Raw genomic sequence first — 26,718 nt, forward strand, 5'->3', positions numbered from 1 at the left:
ATAGTGCACTATAGTACATTTGACCTTATAGTGCACTACATTAGGTCTGCCATTTGGGACAGACCTAGCTGCAAACTATGAAAATAAGACATGACACTTTTTTTCTCTTGCATTTAGCAGGAGAGACCGCTTGTGTTCCCTGATTTACCCTGCATACACTTTCAATTAATATTCCTGGGAAGCAAACCACCACAGTTATGGCATTATGTTAGTTATCCAATATGACCCTGATAACTTCTTGTTCAAACCATATCTGTGCAAACGGAGTTTATTGTGACTCAAATACATTCACAAGACAGCTCATTAGATAAATTGGCTCATTTAAATATACAAAATGTGCACAGACTCACATCACATGTTTGTGCCCTCTTTTGCGATATCAATAGCATGATGGGATAGTCATTTAAATAAATAATAAACAAATGTCCCTCGTAGAATAATTGTTCACAAACAGGTGCATTAATATGGATCGGAGTGTTAATGGATTACACATGGACCATTATGAGCATAATCAACCAATCTATTACTCAATTCAAGTGCTGTGGGCCCTATATTCCACCGGTTTACCTCATTTCGCTTCAGCTAAACCTGTCGCTGGCTTCCTCCTTAAAGTTGTGACTAACCAGAGTCCTTGACTGAGAGCCTAACTCAGCCCCAGCTCCTAACAGCCCACTCATCCCAGACTCTGCCTCCCCCTGAAAGTCTGCCTGCTCCACTTTCACCTGTCCGCCGTGTGAGAGAAACCCCTCCCCGAACCCATAAGCATAACCATTGTCCATGTCGGCAGCCGCTCTGGTGTTACTACTGGCAGCAGCACCATCACAGCTGGCGGCCAGTCTCTCACAGCGGGCCTGGTGGCGCAGGAAACTGTCTCTCCAGATTACCTTCTTCCCACACAGGCCACACTCATAAGGCCGCAGCCCACCATGGGTCTTCAGGTGCTTGGTCAGGTGGTGCTTCATCTTGAAGCTCTTGGTGCACACAGGGCAGGCGAAGGGCCGCAGGTTGAGGTGCTGCATCTTCACGTGGCGGTCACGCATGCTCTTCAGGGTGTAGGCCTTCCCACAGTGGCAGAAATGCACTTTGCCCGTGTAAGGGGCCCCAGCAAGGGAGAGGGAGGAGGATGAGGGGATGGGGGGTGAGGAGGAAGGGGGGAATGGAGCAGGGGATGGGGACAGGTGGCAGCTGGAGGTTGGGGTACCACCACCATGGGTCATGTCTGCCCCAGAGGGCCAGTTCAACTCTTGGGCCCCCAGGTTAAAGTCATTGTCATCAGGAGAGTCAGGTACTAAGGGTCTCTGAGAAACTTGCCCGGTGCCATCCTCAATCTCATCATAGGTGCCCCTTCCAAAAGCACCATCTGCAAATCGGCCAAAGTCCACTTCCTCCTCATCTTCTTCATCGTCTTCTCTTCTGTAGTATTCCTCTCCAGCTTGCGGCCTAGCTACTTGCTGAGACCAGGGACCGGCCTGCCACTGCATCCGGGATGAGGGTGTAGGAGCTGGGCAGGATGGGCCAGGAATCACATCATCTGGATCCACAACATGGGGAGAAGTCTGGGCTAAGCTTCTCCCCAGCGGTCTCTCCTCTTTCTTCTGCAGTTCCCCTGAGCTCTTTTTCCCCTCTGGCTGTCCTCCCTCTTCAACTTGGTGTACACTAGTGTGGAAGTCTCCTGGAGAAATACAAAACAGAGAGATGTACAATGTACAAAAGACATACACATAGATAATGATATGTTACAGGGATGTGTGCTTATCACATATTGGTGCTTATCATCTCATAAATAGGAGACAGTTGTTTAAAATTATCAGCAGTTGAAACAATAAAGCATATTCCCTGCCCCAGTTTGGGTAAAAAGCTGATGGATGGGGCTAGATAAATGTAACCGCTCTCAAAAAAACACAACATAGCTATGGGTGCATCCATGATTTAAATATTATAGCCTCAACATGGTTAAAACTACTACTAAAAAAGGGAGGACCAAGGTACTCTTCATATAATTAATTTAAATGCCTTTATCTGTATGGCATGTTCAATCGAAACAAAGTTTTAAAAATCCAGCGTGTTTCGGCTGCATGGCCTTCGTCAGGGAGTACAAAGAAATAATACAATGTCCTCTTTTGAACAGCTTTTCCAATTAGCCCTAATTAGAAGAGGGAGTGGTTACAAGATTGATTGGACACACCTAGTAAGCAATACTATACACATTAAAAAGTGAAATACTGTAGCTATGTTACCATACAAATACAACTCCAACCTAGAAGTATCAGAACACTTAGAGAGGTAGTTCTAACCTTAAATATGACTGGGAGAAGTGTCAAGAATAAGAAAGCAATATATTCCATAGTACACAGCAAAACATTAACAACAGTCTAAACACAGCTGAGGGCAAAGGAGCGAAATGTCCACTAGATGACAGCAAATGGACCCATCACGACCCTACAGGAAGGGTGAAAAATCCATATCTTAATTTAAACCAGGGTATTCAGTGACCTGTAGTTTGTAAATCCAAAAACTTTCCTTTTGGTTTAACTGTCTATGACGGTCCCCTTTTCTAATAGAGGCCGGGAACATGATCAATACCCATAGCTTGTAGGGAGGCAGGGTTGCCATGGTGTAAGGACTTGTAGTGCCTTGCCATGGGGTAGTCTTCATTGCCTACAGTGCAAGGTGTTCTACATACATACATACATACTCATCTTTCTAATGGTTAAAACTACAGTTGAAGTCAGAAGTTTATATACACTTAGGTTGGAGTCATTAAAACTCCTTTTTCAACCACTCCACAAATTTCTTGTTAAACTATAGTTTTGGCCAGTCGGTTAGGACATCTACTTTGTGCTTGACACAAGTAATTTTTCCAACAATTGTTCACAGAGATTGTTTCACTTAGAATTCACTGTACCACAATTCCAGTGGGTCAGAAGTTTACATACACTACGTTGACTGTGCCTTCAAACAGCTTGGAAAAATCCAGAAAATGATGTCATGGCTTTAGAAGCGTCTGATATGCTAATTGACATCATTTGAGTCACCTGTGGATGTATTTCAAGGCCTTCCTTCAAACTCAGTGCCTCTTTGCTTGACATCATGGGAAAATCAAAAGAAATCAGCCAATACCTCAGAAAAATAATTGTAGACCTCCACAAGTCTGGTTCATCCTTGGGAGCAATTTCCAAATGCCAGAAGGTACCACGTTCATCTGTACAAACAGTAGTACGCAAGTATAAACACCATGGGACCACGCAGCCATCATACCGCTCAGGAAGGAGACGCGTTCTGTCTCCTAGAGATAAATGTACTTTGGTGTAAAAGTGCAAATCAATCCCAGAACAGCAGCAAAGGACCTTGTGAAGATGCTGGAGGAAACAGGTACAAAAGTATCTATAGCCACAGTAAAACGAGTCCTATATCCTATAAGCGAGTGCTATAAGCTGAAAGGCCGCTCAGCAAGGAAGAAGCCACTGCTCCAAAACCGCCATAAAAAGCCAGACTACGGTTTGCAACTGCACATGGGGACAAAGATTGTACTTTTTGGAGAAATGTCCTCTGGTCTGATGAAACAAAAATAGAACTGTGTGGCCATAACGACCATTGTTATGTTTGGAGGAAAAAGGGGGAGGCTTGCAAGCCGAAGAATACCATCCCAACCGTGAAGCACGGGGTGGCAGCATCATGTTTTGGGGGTGCTTTGCCGCAGGAGGGACTGGTGCACTTCACAAAATAGATTGCATCATAAGGATGGAAAATGATGTGGATATATTGAGCAACAACTCAAGACAATCAGTCAGGAAGTTAAAACTTGGTCGCAAATGGGTCTTCCAAGTGGACAATGACCCCAAGCATACTTCCAAAGTTGTGGCAAAATGCCTTAAGGACAACAAAGTCAAGGTATTGGAGTGGCCATCACAAAGCCCTGACCTCAATCCCATAGAAAATGTGTGGGCAGAACTGAAAAAGCGTGTGCGAGTAAGGAGGCCCACAAACCTGACTCAGTTACACCAGCTCGGTCAGGAGTAATGGGCCAAAATTCACCCAACTTATTGTGGGAAGCTTGTGGGAGGCTACCCGAAATGTTAAACTAAGTTAAACTATTTAAAGGCAATGCTACCAAATACTAAATACTAATTGAGTGTATGTAAACTTCTGACCCACAGGGAATGTGATGAATGAAATAAAAGCGGAAATAAATCACTATTATTCTGACATTTCACATCCTTCAAATAAAGTAGTGATCCTAACTGACCTAAGGCAGGGCATTTTTACTGGGATTAAATGTCAGGAATTGTAAAAAAAAAAAAAAAAACAGTGTTAAATGTATTTGGCTAAGGTGTATGTAAACTTCCGACTTGAACAGCATGTAGTGTTTGTTTAAGATTACTTTGTTTACAAACATTGGAGTAAAACAAGCTTATATTTGGGGTTCTGAGGGGTTACGACAGTTTAACTAAGCTCATGTGGCATTTATAAGGTATATTCTTCAAGAATCAAATGGGTACATATCATTAATTTATAAGTCCAAAAATTGATGTAGCAACTGCAGAATGCCCCTTTGAAAGAGACTTTTATAAACACAACCAACCCAGGCATATCAATCGCCAAGTCCGGTTTACATTTACATTCTAGGAGTACATACCAGAGTTTCCTCTCCGCTCAGGCACATCCCTCTTCTCCTCTTCCCCCATTTCTTCATTTGCTTCAATCCCTCTTTCAGTCCCTCTCTTCTCCTGAGGCTCTTCCCCAAAGCCCCCTCCACTTCCTCTATCCCTGCCATGGAGTTTCTCAGCACTTGGTGGCACTGCCCTCTGTCTCAGTCTAGCTCTCAGTCTCAACGCCTCACCAGGAATCCCCCCATGCCTGGTGTGGCTATGGTCCAGTCCTCTCCCATCATGATGGCTTAGGGGGCTGGCTTTGCTGTGGCTGGACATCCACACCTCCTCACAGCTGGAGTAGTCACTCTCCCCAGCAGGGTGGTAGTCCAGGTGTGAGTCAGCTAGGTGCTGGGCAGGCATGGATATGACTTGCTGGGGTGAGGACCTGGGGCGGCTCCACCTGGGGAACTGCTGGGGCCTCCTCCACGTGGCCAATGGAGGCAGCGAATTCTGCTCCTGGCCATAGGGCCTCCTCTCCTTGCCTTTCCCCTCTCTCTCCATGTATAGGCAGTCAGTGCTGCTTGGTGACTGCTGCCTTGAGGAGGCACCATGGTGTGTGGCAGCTGCAGCATCCCCAGGGTTGCATTCTGCTGGGGGTCGAGGTCTCTTCAGGATCTCTGTACACTTGTCAACAATATGCCACATCTGGAGGAAGCTGGCTACAGTCACGTAGTTGACAATGTCATCACGCACTATGCTCAGTTGGCCAGTGTAGGCTGAACTCAGGACACTCTCAAAGGCCACAGGGTCCATGACAGAGGGCAGAGACACTGTCGTCACATTCTTCAGCAACACCTGGTGAAAGTGATAACAAAAAATAGGATTTCACAATAGAGGTCCACAAGGCTCCACCTGTAACTGAATACCTGAGACGGGATCTGAGCGGGTCCGGATCCAAAATAATGTCACGGGTCTGATAGGATTGTCACAGATACAGTGGGGAGAACAAATATTTGAACCTGCCAAATCGGCAGTGTATTTCCTGCTTACAAAGCATGTAGAGGTCTGTATTTTTTATCATAGGTACACTTCAACTGTGAGAGACAGAATCTAAAACAAAAATCCAGAAAATCACATTGTATGATTTTTAAGTAATTAATTTGCATTTTATTGCATGACATAAGTATTTGATCACCTACCAACCAGTAAGAATTCTGGCTCTCACAGACCTGTTGGGCTTCTTAAAGAAAAACTTCCTGTTCTCCACTCGTTACCTGTATCAACTGCACCTGTCCACACACTCAATCAAACAGACTCCAACCTCTCCACAATGGCCAAGACCATAGAGCTGTGTAAGGACATCAGGGATAAAATTGTAGACCTGTACAAGGCTGGGATGGCCTACATTTTCAATAGGCAATAGGCAAGCAGCTTAGTGAGAAGGCAACAACTGTTGGTGCAATTATTAGAAAATGGAAGAAGTTTAAGATGATGGTCAATCACCCTCGTTCTGGGGCTCGATGCAATATCTCACCTCGTGGGGATCAGCCCAGAACTACACGGCAGGACCTGGTCAATGACCTGAAGAGAGCTGGGACCACAGTCTCAAAGAAAACCATTAGTAACACACTACATGGATTAAAATCCTGCAGCGCACACATGGTCCCCCTGCTCAAGCCAGCGCAGGCCCGTCTGAAGTTTGCCAATGAGCATCTGGATGATCCAGAGGAGGAATGGGAGAAGGTCATGTGGTCTGATGAGACAAAAATAGAGCTTTTTGGTCTAAACTCCACTCGCCGTGTTTGGAGGAATAAGGATGAGTACAACCCCAAGAACACCATCCCAACCGTGAAGCATGGAGGTGGAAACATCATTCTTTGGGGATGCTTTTCTGCAAAGGGGACAGGACGACTGCACCGTATTGAGGGGAGGATGGATGGGGCCATGTATCGCGAGATCTTGGCCAACAATCTCCTTCCCTCAGTAAGAGCATTGAAGATGGGTCGTGGCTGGGTCTTCCAGCATGACAACGACCCGAAACACACAGCCAGGGCAACTAAGGAGTAAGAAGCATAATCAAGGTCCTGGAGTGGCCTAGCCAGTCTCCAGACCTGAACCCAATAGAAAATCTTTGGAGGGAGCTGAAAGTCCACATTGCCCAGCGACAGCCCCGAAATCTGAAGGATCTGGAGAAGGTCTGTATGGAGGAGTGGGACAAAATTCCTGCTGCAGTGTGTGCAAACCTGGTCAAGAACTACCGGACATGTATGATCTCTGTAATTGCAAACAAAGGTTTCTGTACCAAATATTAAGTTCTGCTTTTCTGATGTATCAAATACTTATGTCATGCAATAAAATGCAAATTAATTACTTAAAAATCATACAATGTGATTTTCTGGATTTTTGTTTTAGATTCCATCTCTCAAAGTTGAAGTGTACCTATGATAAAAATTACAGACCTCTACATGCTTTGTAAGTAGGAAACACTGCCGATTTTGCAGGTTATCAAATATTTGTTCTCCCCACTGTATGTGTAATTTTAACTGACTTGTCCGGAAGAACCCATATAGATGGAACACGACTGCTGCAGTAGAGTGAGAGAGAAATATTATATGTGCTGTTGCTCTTTGCTTTTCACAAGAGTGGCGAGTGGAACATGTTGTTGGCCAATCATAAGTCATCAAAGCAACAACAGGCTACAGTCAGAGCCTTCCTGTGGGGCAAAAGGAGAGAGGCTGCAACGACCAAGAGCCAACAGGTAGGCTACTACTTTATATTCTGAATGGAGTTGTTGTTTGTAACTGTGTAGGATGATAAAGCGCATGTAGCCGCCATTAGCCTAGGTAGCTTCTCCCGGTTTGCAGTCAAGACAGGTATTATGTAATCATATTCGATGATAAATAACCTAGCTAGGGCAACTAATAGTCTATTATAGCATGAGTCGCCTTGGTTAGTTGCGAGCTCTCGCCTCTCCCTCCCCCCTTTGTCACTCGCTCACACTCAGTAGCGCGCACACACACACAGCATGGCCCCTGCTAGAGCTTCACCTCTATCTACCTCACTTTATTAGCTCTGGTTAATAAAGTACCTTAAAAATGGACTTTTCTGCTGCTTCCCTCACTTGGATCTGTCCAGTTCTATATGGAATGGGTCTAGTTGTCCTCAGGTCCATTTGGAACGGGTCTCTATATTGTAGAAAAGTATTTATGTATATCGGGTCCGGATGGGAAATACCAGATCGATTTCGGGAAACTGGTCCAACTTCATATAGACAACAAATCACAAGTTTGTGTAGGCTTAAAATGTGGGCGGGAATTGTGCTAGGCCAACAAACGGATAAGGCAGTGACGTACGAAAGCCAGATCTCCCCATCACTGCCTTTTCCTCCATGCCAAACTAACCTGGTTATTAACAAACAGAGGTGTAAAGCCAGAACATTGGTACATTGTGTCAACCCAAGAGAGACTACTAGTACACACACTCATTAAACCCAAACAGACAAACCTGATCGTGAAAGTATGGCGAGGAGGCAGCCAGCACACAGCGGTGGGCCCTGAATACCTGTCCCTGCACCTGGATGGAGAGGTCACAGAGCCGTCCTTCCTCCCGCTGTCGATTTAGGCTGTCCAAAACTGCTGCACGCACACCAGGGAAGCATACTTGAACCATCGGGCCAGCAGGGGCACCAGAGACTATGCTAATGCAGCCCTGATCCATTGAGCCTAAAACCAAGGAAGAATAAAATTGTTAGCTAGCTAGCAGTAAAGGTTAGTGCTATCTGGGAATCCTTGGGACATCCCTACCCAAAACCCTAACCTTAATTTGTGATTGGGGGAGGGGGGTAGAAAGAAGATAAATCGATACAGTTACATATCAGAATATTATTTTTCTGCTAGTTGGCACATCAAATCCAGTATTTTTCCTCCATAGCTTGTTCTCCATCTTCGTTTTAAATTAGGTAGCCAGTTTGTTTTCAGCACTTTTTTCCCCCCATGACTCAACTTTCTCATAGCTCTTTCTTGTCCCTCTGTAGCCCAATATTGGACTAAAGGAGCCTAACGTTACTCCTTAGCCCAAGGACCCTGCACGTTCCGTTTGTCTCTGGAAGCCAAAACAGCAAAATACTCTATTTAAAATGTGAATCGATTATCAATTACAGTACGGTTCTCTAATTTCATATCACACCAAAATAATTTCAACAAATGCAAAACACACACTTAACATTCTTATCTCAGATGCGACCAACAGTATTTTTCAGTGACAAGTTTGTGCCATCGGTCTTCTGTTTAATAACCACAGGTAGTCCACACGGTCTTACTCTGCTTTCCATAAACAAGCGCTATAACATGGAAATATGGCCGTGTGGGAACCCTAAGCCTACTTTTTCTTCTTCGATGAGGTTTAACGACGGTTGGCATCCAATAAATGTTGGATTACTGCCACCTTCTAGATAATCCCTTAATACTTTGTTTGAAAATAAATGTTAATCAACAAAATACCCTACCATCTAATCCACCACCCTACTCCACTATTTAAATATATCTAGTTCTACCTTAGGCCAACAGTCTGAGAGGACTCGACACCACCACTCAACACACCCTGCACAACACACCCCACACCCTATCTGATGATTCTGAAGTCATGACATAATTTTCTGGTATTATCCAAGCTGTTTAAAGGCACAGCCAATTTATTGTATGTAAACTTCTGACCCACTGGAATTGTGATACAGTGAAATAATCTGTCTGTAAACAATTGTTTACATTGGTTATACCCACGTGGGTATCTGCTTCTACAAACCAATGAGATGGCAGGACTTGCACAGCGTTCTGTGTCACAATTAGAACTATTTTAGCTCTTGGCAACGCAGACACTCGTTGGCGCCTGCAAGCAGTGTGGGTGCAATAATTGAATTGAAAAATGAACCTAAAATAAGGCGTTTTTTAGCGATTACTTAAACACTACGGCAAACAGCTGGAACAAATGGTACGAAACTGGGCTCAATGGCGGATGCAGTGAACTAGTTTCTATTAGAAAAAAACGAAAAAACGTTTTTAGGCTGGGCACATGACATTTCTATCTGCAGCTGATATAGTGAGCAATGTTTGGTACATCGAATCGCATATCGAAATCGTGAGAATCACAATACATATCGCATCGGATCCTAATTAAGTATAGTGATAATATCGAGGTCCCTGGCAATTCCCAGCCCAAACATTGACCTTTTTAAATGACAACTGCAATGGGGGGTATGGACGTCCCAAGGATCCCTGATAGCAAGGACCTAGCAGTTAGCTACCTTTGCTTTTTAGCTAGTCCGCTAACTTCTAGCTAGGTATGCTGTGAATATGTAGCTGTGAATATATAGTTAGCTAGCAGTCGGACTATGGTGGTGGAGGATAAATTACTGAAATATGGTATTGACCTAGTGCCTTCAATATTCCTAGGTTTACGATAATCTTAAATGTACTGGCGATTTATCTAACTATATTAGCTAGCTAGCTACAACCAGAAAGGGTTGAAGGGCCTATATAGACGCAGCCCTAACTGTACCGCCTTTCTTTGCCAGTCTGATATTATAGTTAGGAATAGTGAACATTAGAAATACCGAAAATCGTCTAGCTAGTTAGTTTGCTTGTCCATTCATCTCAGTGCACCCAACTCGTAGTCAGTAGCTAGTCAGGCTAACTGTAGCTAAATTAGTATGACACCAAAATGTGTGCAATTCCACAATAGCTTTAGCTAGATAATTACCTATGTTTTAAGGTTCTCAAAGCGAAACGAGTCTTCAAAATATTCCAGCAATTTCAGCTAAAGCACATTCTATGCAGCATTGTTCTATCACTCCGTCCTCGTTTGGTAACGCACACTCGACTCGACAGTTCCATCATGGGTGTTGGGTGTGAGAGCTTGTCTGTGACTGTGCCCATATAGCTACCAACCATGGCTAACTCATGGAACTACTAAAATCATCTAGGCATCTACCCCTCGTTATTTATTGTCTCCTAGATCCTTGAATGAGTAGGTGTGTACAGACGTTTGTCTGGTACTGTACGTGTGAATGTACAATACCAGTCACATATTTGGACACACCTACTCGTTCAAGGGGTTTTCTTTATTTGTACATCATAACTATGAAATAACACATGGAATCATGTAGTAACCAAAAAGGTGTTAAATCAATCTAAATATATTTTAGATACTTCAAAGTAGTCACCATTCGCCTTGATGACAGCTTTGCACACTCTTGGAATTCTCTCAACCAGCTTCACCTGGAATGCTTTTCCAACAGTCTTGAAGGAGTTCCCAAATATGCTGAGCACTTGTTGGATGTTTTTTCTTCACTCTGCGGTCCAACTCATCCCAAACCACCTCAATTGGGTTGAGGCCAGGTCATCTGATGCAGCGCTCCATCACTCTCATTGGTCAAATATCCCTTACACAGCCTGGAGGTGTGTTGGGTCATTGTCCTGTTGAAAAACAAATGATAGTCCCATTAAGCACAAACCAGATGGGATGGCTTATCGCTGCAAAATGCTGTGGTAGCCATGCTGGTTAAGTGTGCCTTGAATTCTAAATAAATCACAGACAGTGCCACCAGCAAAGCACAATCACACTTCCTCCTCCATGCTTCACGTTGGAAACCACACATCCATTCACCTACTCTGCATCTCACAAATACACAAAGGTTGGAACCAAAAATCTCACATTTGGCCCAAAGGACAGATTAATGTCCATTGCTTGTGTTTCTTGGCCCAAGCAAGTCTATTCTTATTGGTGTCCTTTAGTAGTGGTTTCATCATAGCGCTTGATGGTTTTTGCGATTGCACTTGAAGAAACTTCCAAAGTTCTTGTAAGTTTCCGGATTGACTGACCGTCATGTCTTAAAGTAATGATGGACTGTCGTTTCTCTTTACTTATTTGAGCTGTTCTTGCCATAATCTGGACTTGGTCTTTTACCAAATAGTGCTATCCTCTGTTTACCAGCCCTACTTTGTCACAACACAACTGATTGGCTCAAATGCATTAAGAAGGAAAGAAATTCCACAAATTAACATTTAACAAGGCACACCTGTTATTTGAAATGCATTCCAGGTGACTACCTCATGAAGCTGGTTGAGAGAATGCCAAAAGTGTGCAAAGCTGTCATCAAGGCAAAGGGTGGCTACTTTGAAGAATCTCAAATATGAAATATATTTGGATTAGTTGAACCCTTTTTGGTTACTACATGATTCCATATGTGCTATTTCATGGTTTTCATGTCTTCACTATTATTCTACAATGTAGAAAATAGTACAAATAAAGACAAACCCTTGAATGAGTAGGTGTGTCCAAACTTTTGACTGGTACGGTATATATTTTATTTATATATATAAAAAAAGAAATGTGAATGCCATACTCAAGTTCTGTTCACAAAATGATCATGAGATAGCTAACGTTAGCTAGCTATCTAAGTTTAGCGAGCTGCAAATAGTTTGATGGGTAATGGCGCCTTTTTAAGGTGTTAAACGAGGGAAAGAGTCTTAGAAGTGGTTTTATATTATATATACAGCGGCTTGTTAAAGTATTCATCCCCCTTGGCATTTTTCCAATTTTGTTGCCTTACAACTTGAAATTAAAATGGATTTTGGTGGGTTTGTATCATATGATTTACACAACATGCCTACCACATTTTATTGTGAAACAAACAAGAAATAGGACAAAAAAAAAAGGAAAACTTGAGTGTGCATAACTATTCACCCCCCAAAAGTCAATACTTTGTAGAGCCACCTTTAGCAGCAATTACAGCTGCAAGTCTCTTGGGGTATGTCTCTATAAGCTTGGCACATCTAGCCACTGGGATTTTTGTCCATTCTTCAAGGCAAAACTGCTCCAGCTCCTTCAAGTTAGTTGGGTTCCGCTGGTGTACAGCAATATTTAAGTCATACCACAGATTCTCAATTGGATTGATATCTGGGCTTTGACTAGGCCATTCCAAGACATTTAAATGTTTCCCCTTAAACCACTCAAGTGTTGCTTTAGCAGTATGCTTAGGGTCATTGTCCTGCTGGAAGGTGAACCTCCTTCCCAGTCTCAAATCTCTGGAAGACTGAAACAGGTTTCCCTCAAGAATTTCTCTGTATTTAGCGTCATCCATCATTCAATTCTGACCAGTTTCCCAGTCCCTGCCGATGAAAAACATCCCCACAGCATGATGCTGCCACCACCATGCTTCACTGGTATCGGATGGTATTCTCGGGGTGATGAGGGGTGTTGGGTTTGCGCAACACATAGCGTTTTCCTTGATGGCCAAAAAGCTCACTTTTAGTCTCATTTGACCAGAGTACCTTCTTCCATATGTTTGGGGAGTCTCCCATATGCCGTTTGGCTAACACCAAACGTGTTTGCTTATTTTTTTCTTTAAGCAATGGCTTTTTTCCGGCCACTCTTCCGTAAAGCCCAGCTCCTTGGAGTGTACAGCTTAAAGTGGTCCTATGGACAGATACTCCAATCTCCGCTGTGGAGCTTTGCAGCACCTTCAGGGTTATCTTTGGTCTCTTTGTTACCTCTCTGATTAATGCCCTCCTTGCCTGGTCCGTGAGTTTTGGTGGGCGGCCCTCTCTTGACAGGTTTGTTGTGGTGCCATATTCTTTCCATTTTTTAATAATGGATTTAATGGTACTCTGTGGGATGTTCAAAGTTTCGGATGTTTTAATATAACCCAACTCTGATCTGTACTTCTCCACAACTTCGTCCCTGACCGGTTTTGAGAGCTCCTTGGTCTTCATAGTGCCGCTTACTTTGTGGTGCCCCTTGCTTAGTGGTGTTGCAGACTCTCAGAACTTTCAGAACAGGTGTATATATACTGAGATCATGTGACAGATCATGTGACACTTAGATTGCACAAAGGTGGACTTTATTTAACTAATTATGTGACTTCTGAAGGTAATTGGTTGCACCAGATCTTATTTAGGGGCTTCATAGCAAAGGGGTGAATACATTTGCACGCATAATTTTTCAGTTTTTTGGGGGGGGGGACTGAAGTAATTTTTAAAATTTCATTTCACCAATATAGACTATTTTGTGTATGTCCATTACATGAAATCCAAATGAAAATCCACTTAAATTACAGGCTGAAATGCAACAAAATAGGAAAAATGCCAAGGGGGGCGAGTACTTTTGCAAGGCACTGTACCTCCTCCATTGTCCATACATTCACACAAACACACACCAAAGGATTGGGATAGCCTGGTTTGGTTATCTTGTTCTATCTAGTGTAGGTGTAGTCGCTCACCTCTCTCTGCCATTGTAAAGTGTGTGTGCCCGGGCTGTGTTCAATAGATAACATTGTCGAAAGTTCAGATATAAATTCATTGTATATATTATCTTGTGTGTGTTTCTGCCAGGCAGGTCTAGCAAGTATTCACATCATCTCTATTCATTGAATTAGACCTACTACTATCTTCAACGTGTGCATTGTCATCCATCTGAACTCAAACCTGTTGATGCAGTTCTTTATTTATGCTCTTTATTGACGCTGGGTTGTATTCATTAGAGCACACAACATAATAAAACCTGTTTCCAAAAAACAAAACAAAAAAAGCATTTGATATTGCACAAGTTCAGATAATATTATTACGTGTTGTGCCTTCTAAACATTACCCTGTCCTTTACTGACTTCTTCTCTGTCTGTCTCTGTAGTCTCTGTCCGTCTCTCTCCTGTTGTTATTGTTGTATTGACGATGTTGTCTTCTGTTCTTATTTCCCCAGTGGCCTGGCTGCTTTGGGCTGGGCTGTGAGGTGGTCTCTGGGTGCTGGTCTAGGCAGAGAGGCAGGAGGAGCCTGCAGTGGAGGAGTGGCTGTGGGTGTTGAGGTGGTGCCCGTGCCTGTCCATGCCCGGGGTCCGGAGTAGATAGCAGCTAAAACGCTTTGCTCTGCCCTCCCAACAGACGCTGGTTGGAGGCAGCCTCAGCAACAGACTCAGGAACAGGTGAGTAATGGATGAATGGGGAATAACACAAAGAGAGAGAGACACACACACAAACGTGGTACAGTACTATAACAAGCAGGCTTAACATCCCCTCCCCAAACACACATACAGTGCATTCAGAAAGTATTCAGACCCCTTGACTTTTTCCACATTTTGTTATGTTACAACCATATTCTAAAGGGATGAAATTGTCTTTTTTTCCCTCGTCAAGTTACACACAATACCCCATAATGACAAAGCAACTTTTTTTTGTGCTAATTTATTAAATATGAAACATTTACATATTTATTAAATATGAAACATTTACATAAGTATTCAGACCCTTTACTCAATACTTTGCTCTGTCTGGTTGGAAGGGGAGCATCGCTACACAGCTATTTTCAGGTCTCTCCAGAGATGTTTGATCAGGTTGATGCTCTGGCTGGGCCATTCAAGGACAATCAGAGACTTGTCCCGAAGCCACTCCTGTGTTGTCTTGGCTGTGTGCTTATGGTCTTGTCCAGTTGGAAGGTGAACCTTCACCCCAGTCTGAGGTCTTGAACGCTCTGGAGCAGGTTTTCATCAAGGATCGCTCTGTATTTTGCTCCATTCATCTTTCCCTCGATCCTGAACAATCCCTGCTGCTGAAAAACATCCCCACAGCATGATGCTGCCACCACCATACTTCACCGTAAGGTGGTGCCAGGTTACATCCAGACGTGATGCTTGGCATTCAGGTCAAAGAGTTGTTGGTTTCATCAGACCAGAGAATCTTGTTAAAACCTGTTGGGGCAAGGCGTTCCCCTCAGGGAAACATAGCTGACATGGCTGACTTGCTTAAACAATTGTGGTTTCTACTGACAATTGAGATGCACAAACTATGGCATAAGGGGACGACAAGTGGATAAGAGGCAATCCGTAATTTTAATTAAGACATTAATGAGCGAGCTAGGATGGACGTAGACAATATAACTATTTGTTCAGCACTTTTGAAATGTACAGCGACAGAATTCAGAACATGGGCCGTTCTTACAGTCAGAACCGTAGGATAAATACAAGGGGCATATAAGCAGACAATGAAAGTTCTTACAATATTCAGTGATTACATTTCTCAAAAACAGGTTATAGGCTACATGTGCACCACCAAGTCAGAACAGTAGGTAAAATTAAGAGGTGCAAATAGACCAAATTATTAGGGTGAGGCACATTGGCTACTAACAGCTTACTACACAAAATACACTTAGTATTACTTTCTTAGCTACAGTATACATACGTCCCTGGCATATTACATAATTTATTCAGCAGCATACAAGACATTTTAGGACTTACCTTGTTGTGCTGTGTTCCTTTGTGACCAAATTTTGTCATCAGACTTTGTCATCATTCTCTGCTTTCAAGACAACTGGGAACTCAACAAAAAAAAGGTTGAGTCATGATGATCTTAAGGTCATAGCTCTAGAAAGAGGCCCGAGTTCCCAATTTATAATTCCGAGTTGGATGAAAGTTCAAAATGTATTTTCCCAGTCGTAGCTCGTTTTTCCCGAGTTCCCAGTTGTCTTGAACTCACTAAAGTCAGATTTTGCAGTTCCGAGTTAACAGTTGTTTTGAGCGCGGCACAAATCATGCTTAATTGACAGCATGGCCAATGTTAAATGTTTATAATTTTAAACTAGAAAAAGAGATCCTTAATCTTATGCTTGGAACCACACAGCTACAGCTACAGCCACTCCACTGAATAGCAGGCTAATGATTGCTTTGCAATACTTGCAGTTAGCCACTGATTCCTTCCAAAACACTCATTATTGAATTAGCTATTTCCAACTTGTAATGTTTATGTCTAATGACCGATGAGCACCGATACGTTTTATCTATAATTTCTCTTCATATGAAAAGGATTAAAAAGGATTTGACAGTAGACTGTCGACCTGATTCATGATGATGACTGCTAGCTAAGATTTTGAATGTATGATGTTGACATGATCAAAGCTACTGTAGATATAATGTGATTTGACGTAATTTTATCTGTGGCCAATGACCTTGAGCCTTCTTGGATGGGCACTTCAAATATAACTCTATGGCAGCACCCAAGGGGCTAGAATTTTCGATGTAGTGTCCCCATGAGTGACAGAACACTGAGCCAATCACAGCGCAATGCTCAGTATTTCCTCTTGGCATGCCCCACCACCACAGATAGCACTGAGCTAGGCTGAAACAATTGCATTTTGGAGCTGCCTTACTCAAGAAAACAAAAAAGAGACTGTATTCGTATGCGGCTTTATTAACTCAATTATATACACTATCGTTCAAAAGTTTGGGGTCACTTAGAAATGTCCTTTTTTTAAATAAAGCACATTTTTGTTCATTAAATTAACATCAAAATGATCAGAAATACAGTGTAGACATTGTTAATGTTGTAAATGACTATTGTAGCTGGGAACGGCTGATTTTAATGGAATATCTACATAGGCATACAAAGGCCCATCATCAGCAACCATTACTCCTGTGTTCCAATGGCACGTTGTCTTAGCAAATCAAAGTTGATCATTTTAAAAGGCTAATTGATCATTAGAAAACCCTTTTGCAATTATGTTAGCTAATTAAAGAAGCAATAAAACTGGCGGCCTTCTTTAGACTAGTTGAGTGTCTGGAGCACCAGCATTTGTTGGTTCAATTAAAAGCTCAAAATGTCCAGAAACAAAAAACCTTTTTCTGAAACTCGTCAGTCTATTCTTGTTCTGAGAAATGAAGGCTATTTCATGCGAGAAATTGCCAAGAAACTGAAGATCTCATACAATACGGTGTACTATTCCCTTCACAGAACAGCGCAAAATGGCTAGAAAGAGGATTGGGAGACCCCGGTGCACAACTGAGCAAGAGGACAAGTACATTAGTGTGTCTAGTTTGAGAAACAGACATCTCACAAGTCCTCAACTGGCAGCTTTATTAAATAGTGCCCACCAATCTCAACGTCAACAGTGAAGAGGCGACATCGGGAGGCTGGCCTGTCTGTGTTCTTTTGCCCATCTTAAACTTTTCTTTTTTATTGGCCAGTCTGAGATATGGCTTTTTCTTTGCAACTCTGCCTAGAAGGTCAGCATCCCAGAGTCGTCCATTCTCTGTTAACGTTGAGACTGGTGTCATTTCTAAACTTTATGAGGGTAATATCAAAATTACATTAAGCCATTGTTTTTATGGAAAATACAAGCATGATCTAATGTCGCAGCAAACACAACATTACATTTGGAACTTAATTTGGCCAAAGAAAATGCTAGTTCCTACCATACCCACCAAATTATATCAATAGGCTAATAATATTTACTTTACAAAAGTCCTACTTATGACCTATCTTAAAATAAATATGATTGAACTTAATTTAGCCAAGAAAAATGTCTCAACAGAATGAAACAAAACACATTTTGCATACTTTAATAACTGGATAAGATAATAAATAGGGCTACAATAATAACAATGATATACGATAATAATAATAATAATAACAAAACAAATGATTATAAACACGAAATAATAAATAAATGAAGTTCCCAAATTGCATCCTATCTGAATAGCGAATTGCAAAAAAATTACAAAATATTTTGATAATGCCTTCTATCATGTAAATAACATTTAATTCCAAGAATTCCAGCACCCCCAACTCAAAACATCTTCCCTTGGCTATGCCCTGGACTGAAGAGGCAGACAAATAGGAGAAATGTGGTGGACTAAATGAGAGACAATTACATATTTCTCAAGGTAGGAATATTGCAAAAAATTCTGATCAATGTCTCACTCGAGAATACAACCTCCCACGTTATGACATCGGTCAGTATTGAAATCTGACATGTAGGATAAACGTGTTTGCGATCCAAAAGTCGTATTCCTATTAACTGAGAGTGGCTTTAGCCCAATGCTACATAATACCAGTTTTTGCCTGCTTAAACAGCAATAGCTCAGTTACACATGATTATATAAAATGACCCCAGGAATTGATAGAACATCGCTCAGAGATGCACAAAAACAATATATCAAAATGGATGAACCTTTCATTTAACCTCTATTTAGGAAGAATAGATGAGGATCTTCATTATTTATCGAGTCATTCATTAGCTATTATTACCATCAGAATATCCCAATAATTAAAAAGGCCAGCTTCTACATTCTTGTACCTTTTTTCATTACCATTATAACCATCTTATTGTGTCTGTAGGTTTGAGTAAATTTAGTGGAGGGTAAACGCAAGTGAACACAATTTACCCAAAATTGTTTTTGCCATGTAGTAAAGGTGCTTTCGCAGTCCACCCATAGACTTAGATATCGCTTCATTGTATCTGTCTGTCCCATTATGGGGTCAGCATGCTCTTGGGGGTCAACATGGGGTCAGCATGCTCATGCTCTCTATTACGGGCAGCATGCTCTTGAGGCATCTTCAATTTGAAGTAGTCAATTTTCTTCTACTACTTCTATGAGATGGAAAGCAAACCTGCAGTGTGTTGTTTTAAAGGTATAAAGCAAAATGTTGCAGATTTACTGCCACCTGCAGTTATGGAATGTTTACTCATGAGTATAAAGACTCTAAAAATGTTCCCTTGGTGCCCCAACTTCCTAGTTAAAGTTTACATGATTAGTTTAATCACATAAGGGATAATTACACATAGAGAATTGATTTGAAAATATAGCCTTCACATTTAATGATAGTCACGCTACGACACATAGCTTGGGCACCATAAGCCACCTTGTTCTATTCCTTCAGGCTACTATCTCTAGCTTGAGTTACACACACACCACATCTTATCTATGAATGCAGGCTGTCAGACCGGAGACATGTCTCACATGCACCACTAATCATAGAATGGAATGTGGCTGTAAAATATTTTATCACCAAGCCATCACTTAATCAGTTGCCAACTCAAACTTCAAAAGGCTCCTCTCAGTTCACTCAGAATGAAAAGAAAGAGTTCTAAGAACCCTACTTTGTCACATGGAATGATGCTGGAGAGACGAAGCAGGTACGGGGAGTCAAACATTTAATAAAGAACGGACATGGAATTAGACAGGAACAGCGTCAGCAAACAGGTAACACAAACAAAAGACAATCAATACAGTAGCGGGGAACAGAGCAAGGGAACTGACAAATATAGGTGAGGAAATAAACAGATGAGTGAGTCCAGGTGAGTCCAATATCGCTGATGCACGTGATGAGGGAAGGCAGGCGTGCATAATGGATGGAAGGAGTGTGTGATGCAGCACCGGGGGGAATAGCGGGAGCAGACGTGGGAGCCCAACGAACCGGCAGGAGAGTGAGAGCCTGGCGAGCCGGCTGAGGCATGGAAGCCAGACAATCCAACTGAGTCAAGACGCCTGTCGATCCTGCTGCAGCGAGGGAGCCCGATGTTCCGGTGGAGAGTGACGTGGGATGGGAAGCCGCCGAGCCAAGGAAACCTCTTCAGCCAGCCAGGGCGTGAAAGCCCGACGGGCTTGGCTTAGGCACCCCCGGTTCCATCGGCGGCGACCCAGAGCCGATGCCACCATACCAACCGGAACACCAGTACTCCCCGATGCTTCGTGTGATGGTCTTCTGTATTCTGTCACATGGAATGACGCTGGGGAGACGAAGCAGGTACGGGGAGTCAAGCATTTATTAAAGAACAGACATGGTGTTACGAATCCCTTTTGGCCCGACAGTCTAGGGGGGGGATGGTAATGAGACCCTTAACATAACTCATGCAAATTATAATTGTGACAAAGTAAAAGTGTGAACGAAATAACCACGATAACTGAAATTATACCGTCAAACTCAGGGTTTATTGTAAAACACACGGTAATGGGGGGAGCAGGAAAAGGGGCTGAGCTGGACCCAAGGAAAGAAACAATAAGCATCCAAAACACCCCTAAGCTAGACTAGCCTATTTTAACAACAGCTACCTAACTAACCAAAAATACAGTGGGTGGTCCGCCCAGTTCTAACTAGTGTTTTTAACAAAGTCTACCTACGGGTAGTGTATGCCCATGGGCGACTTGTCTTGGTTTCCCCTTTTCCCACCAGCAATCAAACAAACACCATAACCAAAAACAATACTCACAGGAGACGACAAAGTGATTTGGAGGTGCTCAAACAAAAGAGAGGTTAAGACACAAAGAGAGAGTGAAACACAGAGATCTACATACATGGCATTTACAGAGAGATTGAGCTCTAGAGCAAACAACTGATGGGGTTTTTAAACCAAGGGAAAGGAACTGTGATAGGGTAGGAAACAGGAGGAGGTGTGTCTTCTGATTGATGATTGATTGTTGACTGATTGGGGAGTGATGATGTTCACCTGTGAGGGGAGAAGGAGAGAAAAGAAACACACACAGGATACACACACAGGATACTTGTATCCGTAACACTTGTATCCGTAACACATGGAATGAGACAGGAACAGCGTCAGCAAACTAATAATACAAATAAATAATTAAGCCAATTTGTACATTGCTGATTTATGTAAGTGTTTGCGACATTCAGGAATGAGACTGATGGGGTAATAATGCATTAATAGAAGACTGTAATCGACAAGATATGAAAATATCTGAAGAGTTAATTCGGGAAATAGTCTTTAAATATTTTTCCGTGGTGCCCTGACTTCCTAGTTAATTAAAGTTTACATGATTATTATAGTCACGTAAGGAATAATTACAGATAGAGAATTGATTTGATAATATAACAGTCTTCACATTTAATGATAGTCACGCAACGAGACAAGGCTGGGGCACCATAAGCCACTTTGGGTTCATCCTGTGGTCATCTGCCTCTGGTGTTATTTCCCAGAAGCAAGGATGAGAATAAACAATGAAATGTTTGTCCTATTCATTCAGGCTACTATCTCTATCTCGAGTCACACACACACCACATCTTATCTATGAATGCAGGCTCAGTCAGACCGGAGACATATGTCTCACAAGCACCACTAATCATATAATGGAAATTGGCTGTAAAGTTTTTTAGCACCAAGCCATCACTTAATCAGTTGCCAACCCAAGCTTCAAAAGAATCCCCTCAGTTCACTCAGAATGAAGAGAGAGTCCTAAGAACCCTACTCTATCGCATGAAAACAACCTTTCGGTAAAAAAACAGCATCATAACATAATCTTACAATTTTCAAGTCAGTTCGTCAAATTTCTGCCCATCTAGAGCTGCCCCGGTCAACTGTAAGTGCTGTTATTGTGAAGTGGAAACGTCTAGCAAACAACAATAGGCCACACAAGCTTACAGAATGTAACTGCTGAGTGCTGAAGCCAGTAAAAATCATCTGTCCTCGGTTACCCCCGTGCACAAAGTGAGGTCCATACAGAAATGATTTGTTGAGATCCGTGTGGAAGAACTTTACTGGCCCGCGCAGAGCCCTAACCCTAACCCCATCGAACACCTTTTGTCACGTTCTTTCAAAATCGAACCCAGAAGCAGACCAGGACAAGGAGAGTAGGAAGAAGGTGAGTATTTATTTACAAGTGAATGTGAATGGGTAGATATATCCAGGTGGCGTAGCGGGCAGCGGTGGTGAGTTGATGGGAGTAAATAGGTGGATCCAATGGGGTAGCGGAATCCTCCGACGACCAGGCGGGAATGGGGTAAATGATCCGGGTGAGTAACTGAAGACAGAACAAACGGAGGTAAGTTTAAGGCAAGCAATACGTAAAAAACAACAAAACAAATTCTATCCAACTTGAGGCTGATACTCTGGCACAACATACTGTTCATGGCTAACGATCTGGCAGGGAATGGATGTCAGGTCCGGGCTTATGAAGAGGAGAGATGATGATCAGGACCAGGTGTGCAGATAGCTGATGGGATACAGGTGCGGGTAATCAGAACTCCCAACTGGCTACATTGCCCGGCAACCAGACAGGGTGCGTTCCAGGACGCCGGAAAAAACACTCCAGGACAGAACACAGGCAAAAAACAGACTCAGGAAACGGGATTCGTGACAGTACCCCCCCTCCGACGAACGCCACCGGGCGGACTACCCGGAGCACCAGGGTGGAGGCGGTAAAAGTCACGAAGCAGGTCATCGTCAAGGATCTGACGCCGAGGAATCCAACTCCTCTCCTCAGGACCATATCCTTCCCAATCCACTAAATACTGGAAACCTAGACCCCGCCGTCTGGAGTCCATGATGCGGCGCACCGTGTAGACAGGACCACCTCCGATCATCCGAGGAGGAGGAGGACGAGGAGGAGGGGGCAACAGAGGACTGAGGAGAACCGGCTTGAGGCAGGAGACATGAAAGGTGGGATGTACTCTTAGTGTAGCAGGCAACTTGAGTCGGACCACAACAGGATTAATGATCTTCTCCACTACAAACGGACCAATGAACTTCGGTGACAGTTTCCTCGACTCAGTCCGTAGAGGAAGATCCCGTGTAGCCAACCAAACCCTATCTCCGACGGTATAAGCGGGGGCAGGAATATGGCGACGATTCGCCTGGATCTGATACCGGTCAGACACCTTAAGGAGGGCCTTCCTGGCCCGATGCCAGGTGCGGTGGCAACGACAAATGTGGGTCTGGACAGAAGGAACCGAGAGATCCCGCTCCTGAGAAGGAAACAAGGGAGGTTGGTAACCGTACAGGCACTGGAAGGGAGACATCCCAGTGGCAGATGAAGGGAGAGTATTATGAGCATACTCGACCCAGGGTAATTGAGAGGACCAAGAGGTGGGATCAGAGGAAACAAGACAGCGCAGCGTGGACTCCATCTTCTGGTTGGCTCTCTCCGCCTGAACATTAGATTGGGGGTGAAATCCAGATGTGAGACTGACTGTAGCTCCAATGGCCAAACAGAAGGATTTCCAGACAGCAGAGGTAAACTGAGGACCATGGTCAGAAACAATGTCACAGGGCAACCCGTGGACCCTGAACACCTCCCTAACCAGGATCTCGGACGTCTCAGTGGCAGAAGGCAGCTTGGAGAGGGGAACAAAGTGGGCAAACTTGCTGAATCTATCCACAATGGTCAGAATAACCGTGTTACCAACAGAAGAGGGCAACCCCGTGACAAAATCCAGGGCCAGATGCGACCAAGGTCGCCGGGGAATAGGTAGGGGGTGAAGAAGCCCAGAGCTGGCCCGATTGGTACTCTTATTCTGCGCACAAACAGGACAAGCGGCAACAAACCTCTGGGTATCTTCTCCCATGGCAGGCCACCAAAATCGTCTGCGCAGTAGCGCCATAGTCCGAGCAACACCAGGGTGACAAGCTATCTTGCTGGCGTGGGACCACTGAAGGACAGCAGAACGAACCGACTCAGGCACGAACAACCGACCGGGTGGACCGTTATCGGGCCCGGGCTGTGTCCAAAGAGCCGCCATCACCTCCTCCTCAATCCTCCATGTAACGGCTCCCACAACAACGTTCTGGGGAAGAATCGTCTCAGTCTTGGCCCCACTCTCCTCCGTCTTGGAGAACATCTTGGACAGGGCGTCCGCCTTCCCGTTCTTCGACCCAGGTCGGAACGTCAGGGAAAAATTGAAGCGTCCAAAAAACAAAGCCCACCAGGCCTGACGGGAGTTGAGACGTTTAGCCGATTGCACGTAAGCCAGATTCTTGTGGTCAGTCCAGACCACAAACGGTTGCTCCGCTCCCTCCAACCAGTGACGCCACTCCTCCAAGGCAAGCTTCACAGCGAGAAGCTCCCGGTTACCCACATCGTAGTTTCTTTCAGCTGGAGAAAGACGACCAGAGTAGAAGGCGCAGGGATGGAGTTTACCATCAGTGGAGCTACGCTGGGACAGGATGGCGTCAACCCCAACATCAGACGCATCCACCTCCACAACGAACTGACGGGAAGTGTCAGGTTGAGAGAGAATTGGGGCGTTGGTGAATCGGCTCTTCAAATCTAGAAATGCTCGGTCTGCCTCAGGAGACCAACAGAACTTTCTGGTGCAAGACGTCAGTACAGTTAAAGGGGCGGCCACCCAGCTGTAATCACGGATAAACCTCCGCTAAAAATTTGCAAACCCCAGGAATCTCTGGAGCTGCAATCTCGTACCGGGCTGGACCCAATCCCGAACCGCCCGAACCTTCTCTTGGTCCATCTTGATCTCTCCCCTGGAGATGATGTACCCGAGGAAGGACGTCGTGTGGGCGTGAAAATTGCACTTCTCAGCCTTCACGAACAGACGGTTCTCCAATAACCGCTGCAGGACCTGCTTGACATGCTGAACGTGGCTAGAAAGCTCCTTCGAGAAGATGAGGATATCATCCAGGTAAACGAACACAAAAATACCAATCATATCTCTCAGAACGTCATTCACCATACTTTGGAACACAGCAGGAGCATTGGTCAGTCCAAACGGCATCACCTGGTACTCGAAATGTCCCATCGGAGTATTGAACCCAGTCAACCATTCGTCCCCCTCTTTGATCCGAACCAAATGATAAGCATTACGTAAATCAAGCTTCGTAAAAACCGTAGCACCCTGTAAAGAATCGAAAGCCGAGCTCATCAAGGGCAGGGGATACTTGTTCTTGACCGTAATATCATTCAAACCCCGATAATCAATACAAGGTCGAAGAGAGCCATCCTTCTTGCTCGCAAAAAAAAATCCTGCTCCCAGAGGTGATGACGAGGGCCAAATGAGACCTGTAGCTAGAGACTCCTTGATGTAGGTCTCCAAGGCCTCACGTTCAGGTCGAGAGATACTGTATAACCGTCCCTTGGGAAAGGCGGCTCCAGGAAACAGATTAATCGCACAGTCATAAGGTCGGTGGGGAGGAAGGGACAGAGCCTTCTGTTTACTGAATACTTCACCCAACTCGTGATATGTTTCTGGAACCAGGGACAAATCAGGAGGAGCAGAGTCACTGACCTGACTGGAAACGGCAGGAGAACAGGCAGTCCTAAGGCAGTTAGCATGACAATCAATGCTCCAACTAGTTACCTTACCCGTCACCCAATCAAACGAGGGATTGTGTTCCTTCAGCCAGGGGTAACCAAGAACCAGAGGAACATGGGGCGAGGACAGAATGAAGAAGGAGATAAACTCTGAATGATTCCCCGACAACAACATCTTAACCGGTTCAGTCCTCATAGTGATCCGTGCCAGACTACTGCCGTTCAGAGTGGTTGCTTCAATGGCTTCCGGCAATTGCTCCTTGGAAAGCCCCAGCTGTTCCACCAAGTCGGCATCAATAAAGCTGCCATCGGCACCTGAATCGATAACAGCGTTCATCTCTAAGCTCTGATCCTTATTCATAAGGGTCACAGGAAAACGGGGTCTGACAGGATTCTTGAGAGGTTGAAACTTGCTCGCTAAAATTCCTCCCAAATCTAGCGAGCCGGGCAGTTTAACGGGCGCTGTGGACAAGCGGAGATGTAATGTCCCGAGCTAATGTACAGACCAGGACAAGGAGAGTAGGAAGAAGGTTGGTATTTATTTACAAGTGAATGTGAATGGGTAGATATATCCAGGTGGCGTAGCGGGCAGCGGTGGTGAGTTGATGGGAGTAAATAGGTGGATCCAATGGGGTAGCGGAATCCTCCGACGACCAGGCGGGAATGGGGTAAATGATCCGGGTGAGTAACTGAAGACAGAACAAACGGAGGTAAGTTTAAGGCAAGCAATACGTAAAAAACAACAAAACAAATTCTATCCAACTTGAGGCTGATACTCTGGCACAACATACTGTTCATGGCTAACGATCCGGCAGGGAATGGATGTCAGGTCCGGGCTTATGAAGAGGAGAGATGATGATCAGGACCAGGTGTGCAGATAGCTGATGGGATACAGGTGCGGGTAATCAGAACTCCCAACTGGCTACATTGCCCGGCAACCAGACAGGGTGCGTTCCAGGACGCCGGAAAAAACACTCCAGGACAGAACACAGGCAAAAAAAAGACTCAGGAAACGGGATTCGTGACACCTTTGGGATTAATTGGAACGCCGACTGCGAGCCAGGCCTAATCGCCCAACATCAGTGCCCGTCCTCACTAATGTTCTTGTGGCTGAATGGTTGCAAGTCCACACAGCAATTTTCCAACATCTATTGGAAAGCGCTGTCCACAGGCATGTGCTGAAATCACATCAAATCTTGAATCGTGCCATAGATATGCTCTCCAAGGTTGTGAATGTCTTTGCTGCGGTCCCAGGCACAACAAAGATATCATGCAGGCCACTTTAGACGTCCTTATTTAGAAAAACAGTTG

The 26,718-nt window shown here is 44.1% G+C and overlaps 1 protein-coding gene across 2 annotated transcripts; it reads right to left on the reverse strand.

The window, feature by feature from the left end:
* Window positions 1-252: 252 nt before the first annotated feature.
* Window positions 253-10,641, reverse strand: LOC112230028 (zinc finger and BTB domain-containing protein 22). 2 transcript variants are annotated; one of them, XM_024396252.2, is made up of 5 exons: window positions 10,347-10,641; window positions 8,097-8,314; window positions 7,681-7,777; window positions 4,637-5,447; window positions 253-1,672 (listed from the first exon to the last, which is right to left on the reverse strand). In XM_024396252.2, exons 3-5 carry the CDS (start codon window positions 7,762-7,764, stop codon window positions 579-581), a joined length of 1,989 nt encoding a protein of 662 aa, XP_024252020.1. In that variant the 5' UTR covers window positions 7,765-7,777; window positions 8,097-8,314; window positions 10,347-10,641; the 3' UTR covers window positions 253-578. The 2 variants fall into 2 exon arrangements, with proteins under 2 accessions (XP_024252020.1, XP_024252019.1); XM_024396251.2 differs by lacking the exon at window positions 7,681-7,777.
* Between the last annotated feature and the right edge of the window lie 16,077 nt (window positions 10,642-26,718).

The sequence above is a fragment of the Oncorhynchus tshawytscha genome, linkage group LG31, assembly GCF_018296145.1.
Source record: "Oncorhynchus tshawytscha isolate Ot180627B linkage group LG31, Otsh_v2.0, whole genome shotgun sequence".
NCBI classification, from domain to species: Eukaryota; Metazoa; Chordata; class Actinopteri; order Salmoniformes; family Salmonidae; genus Oncorhynchus; species Oncorhynchus tshawytscha.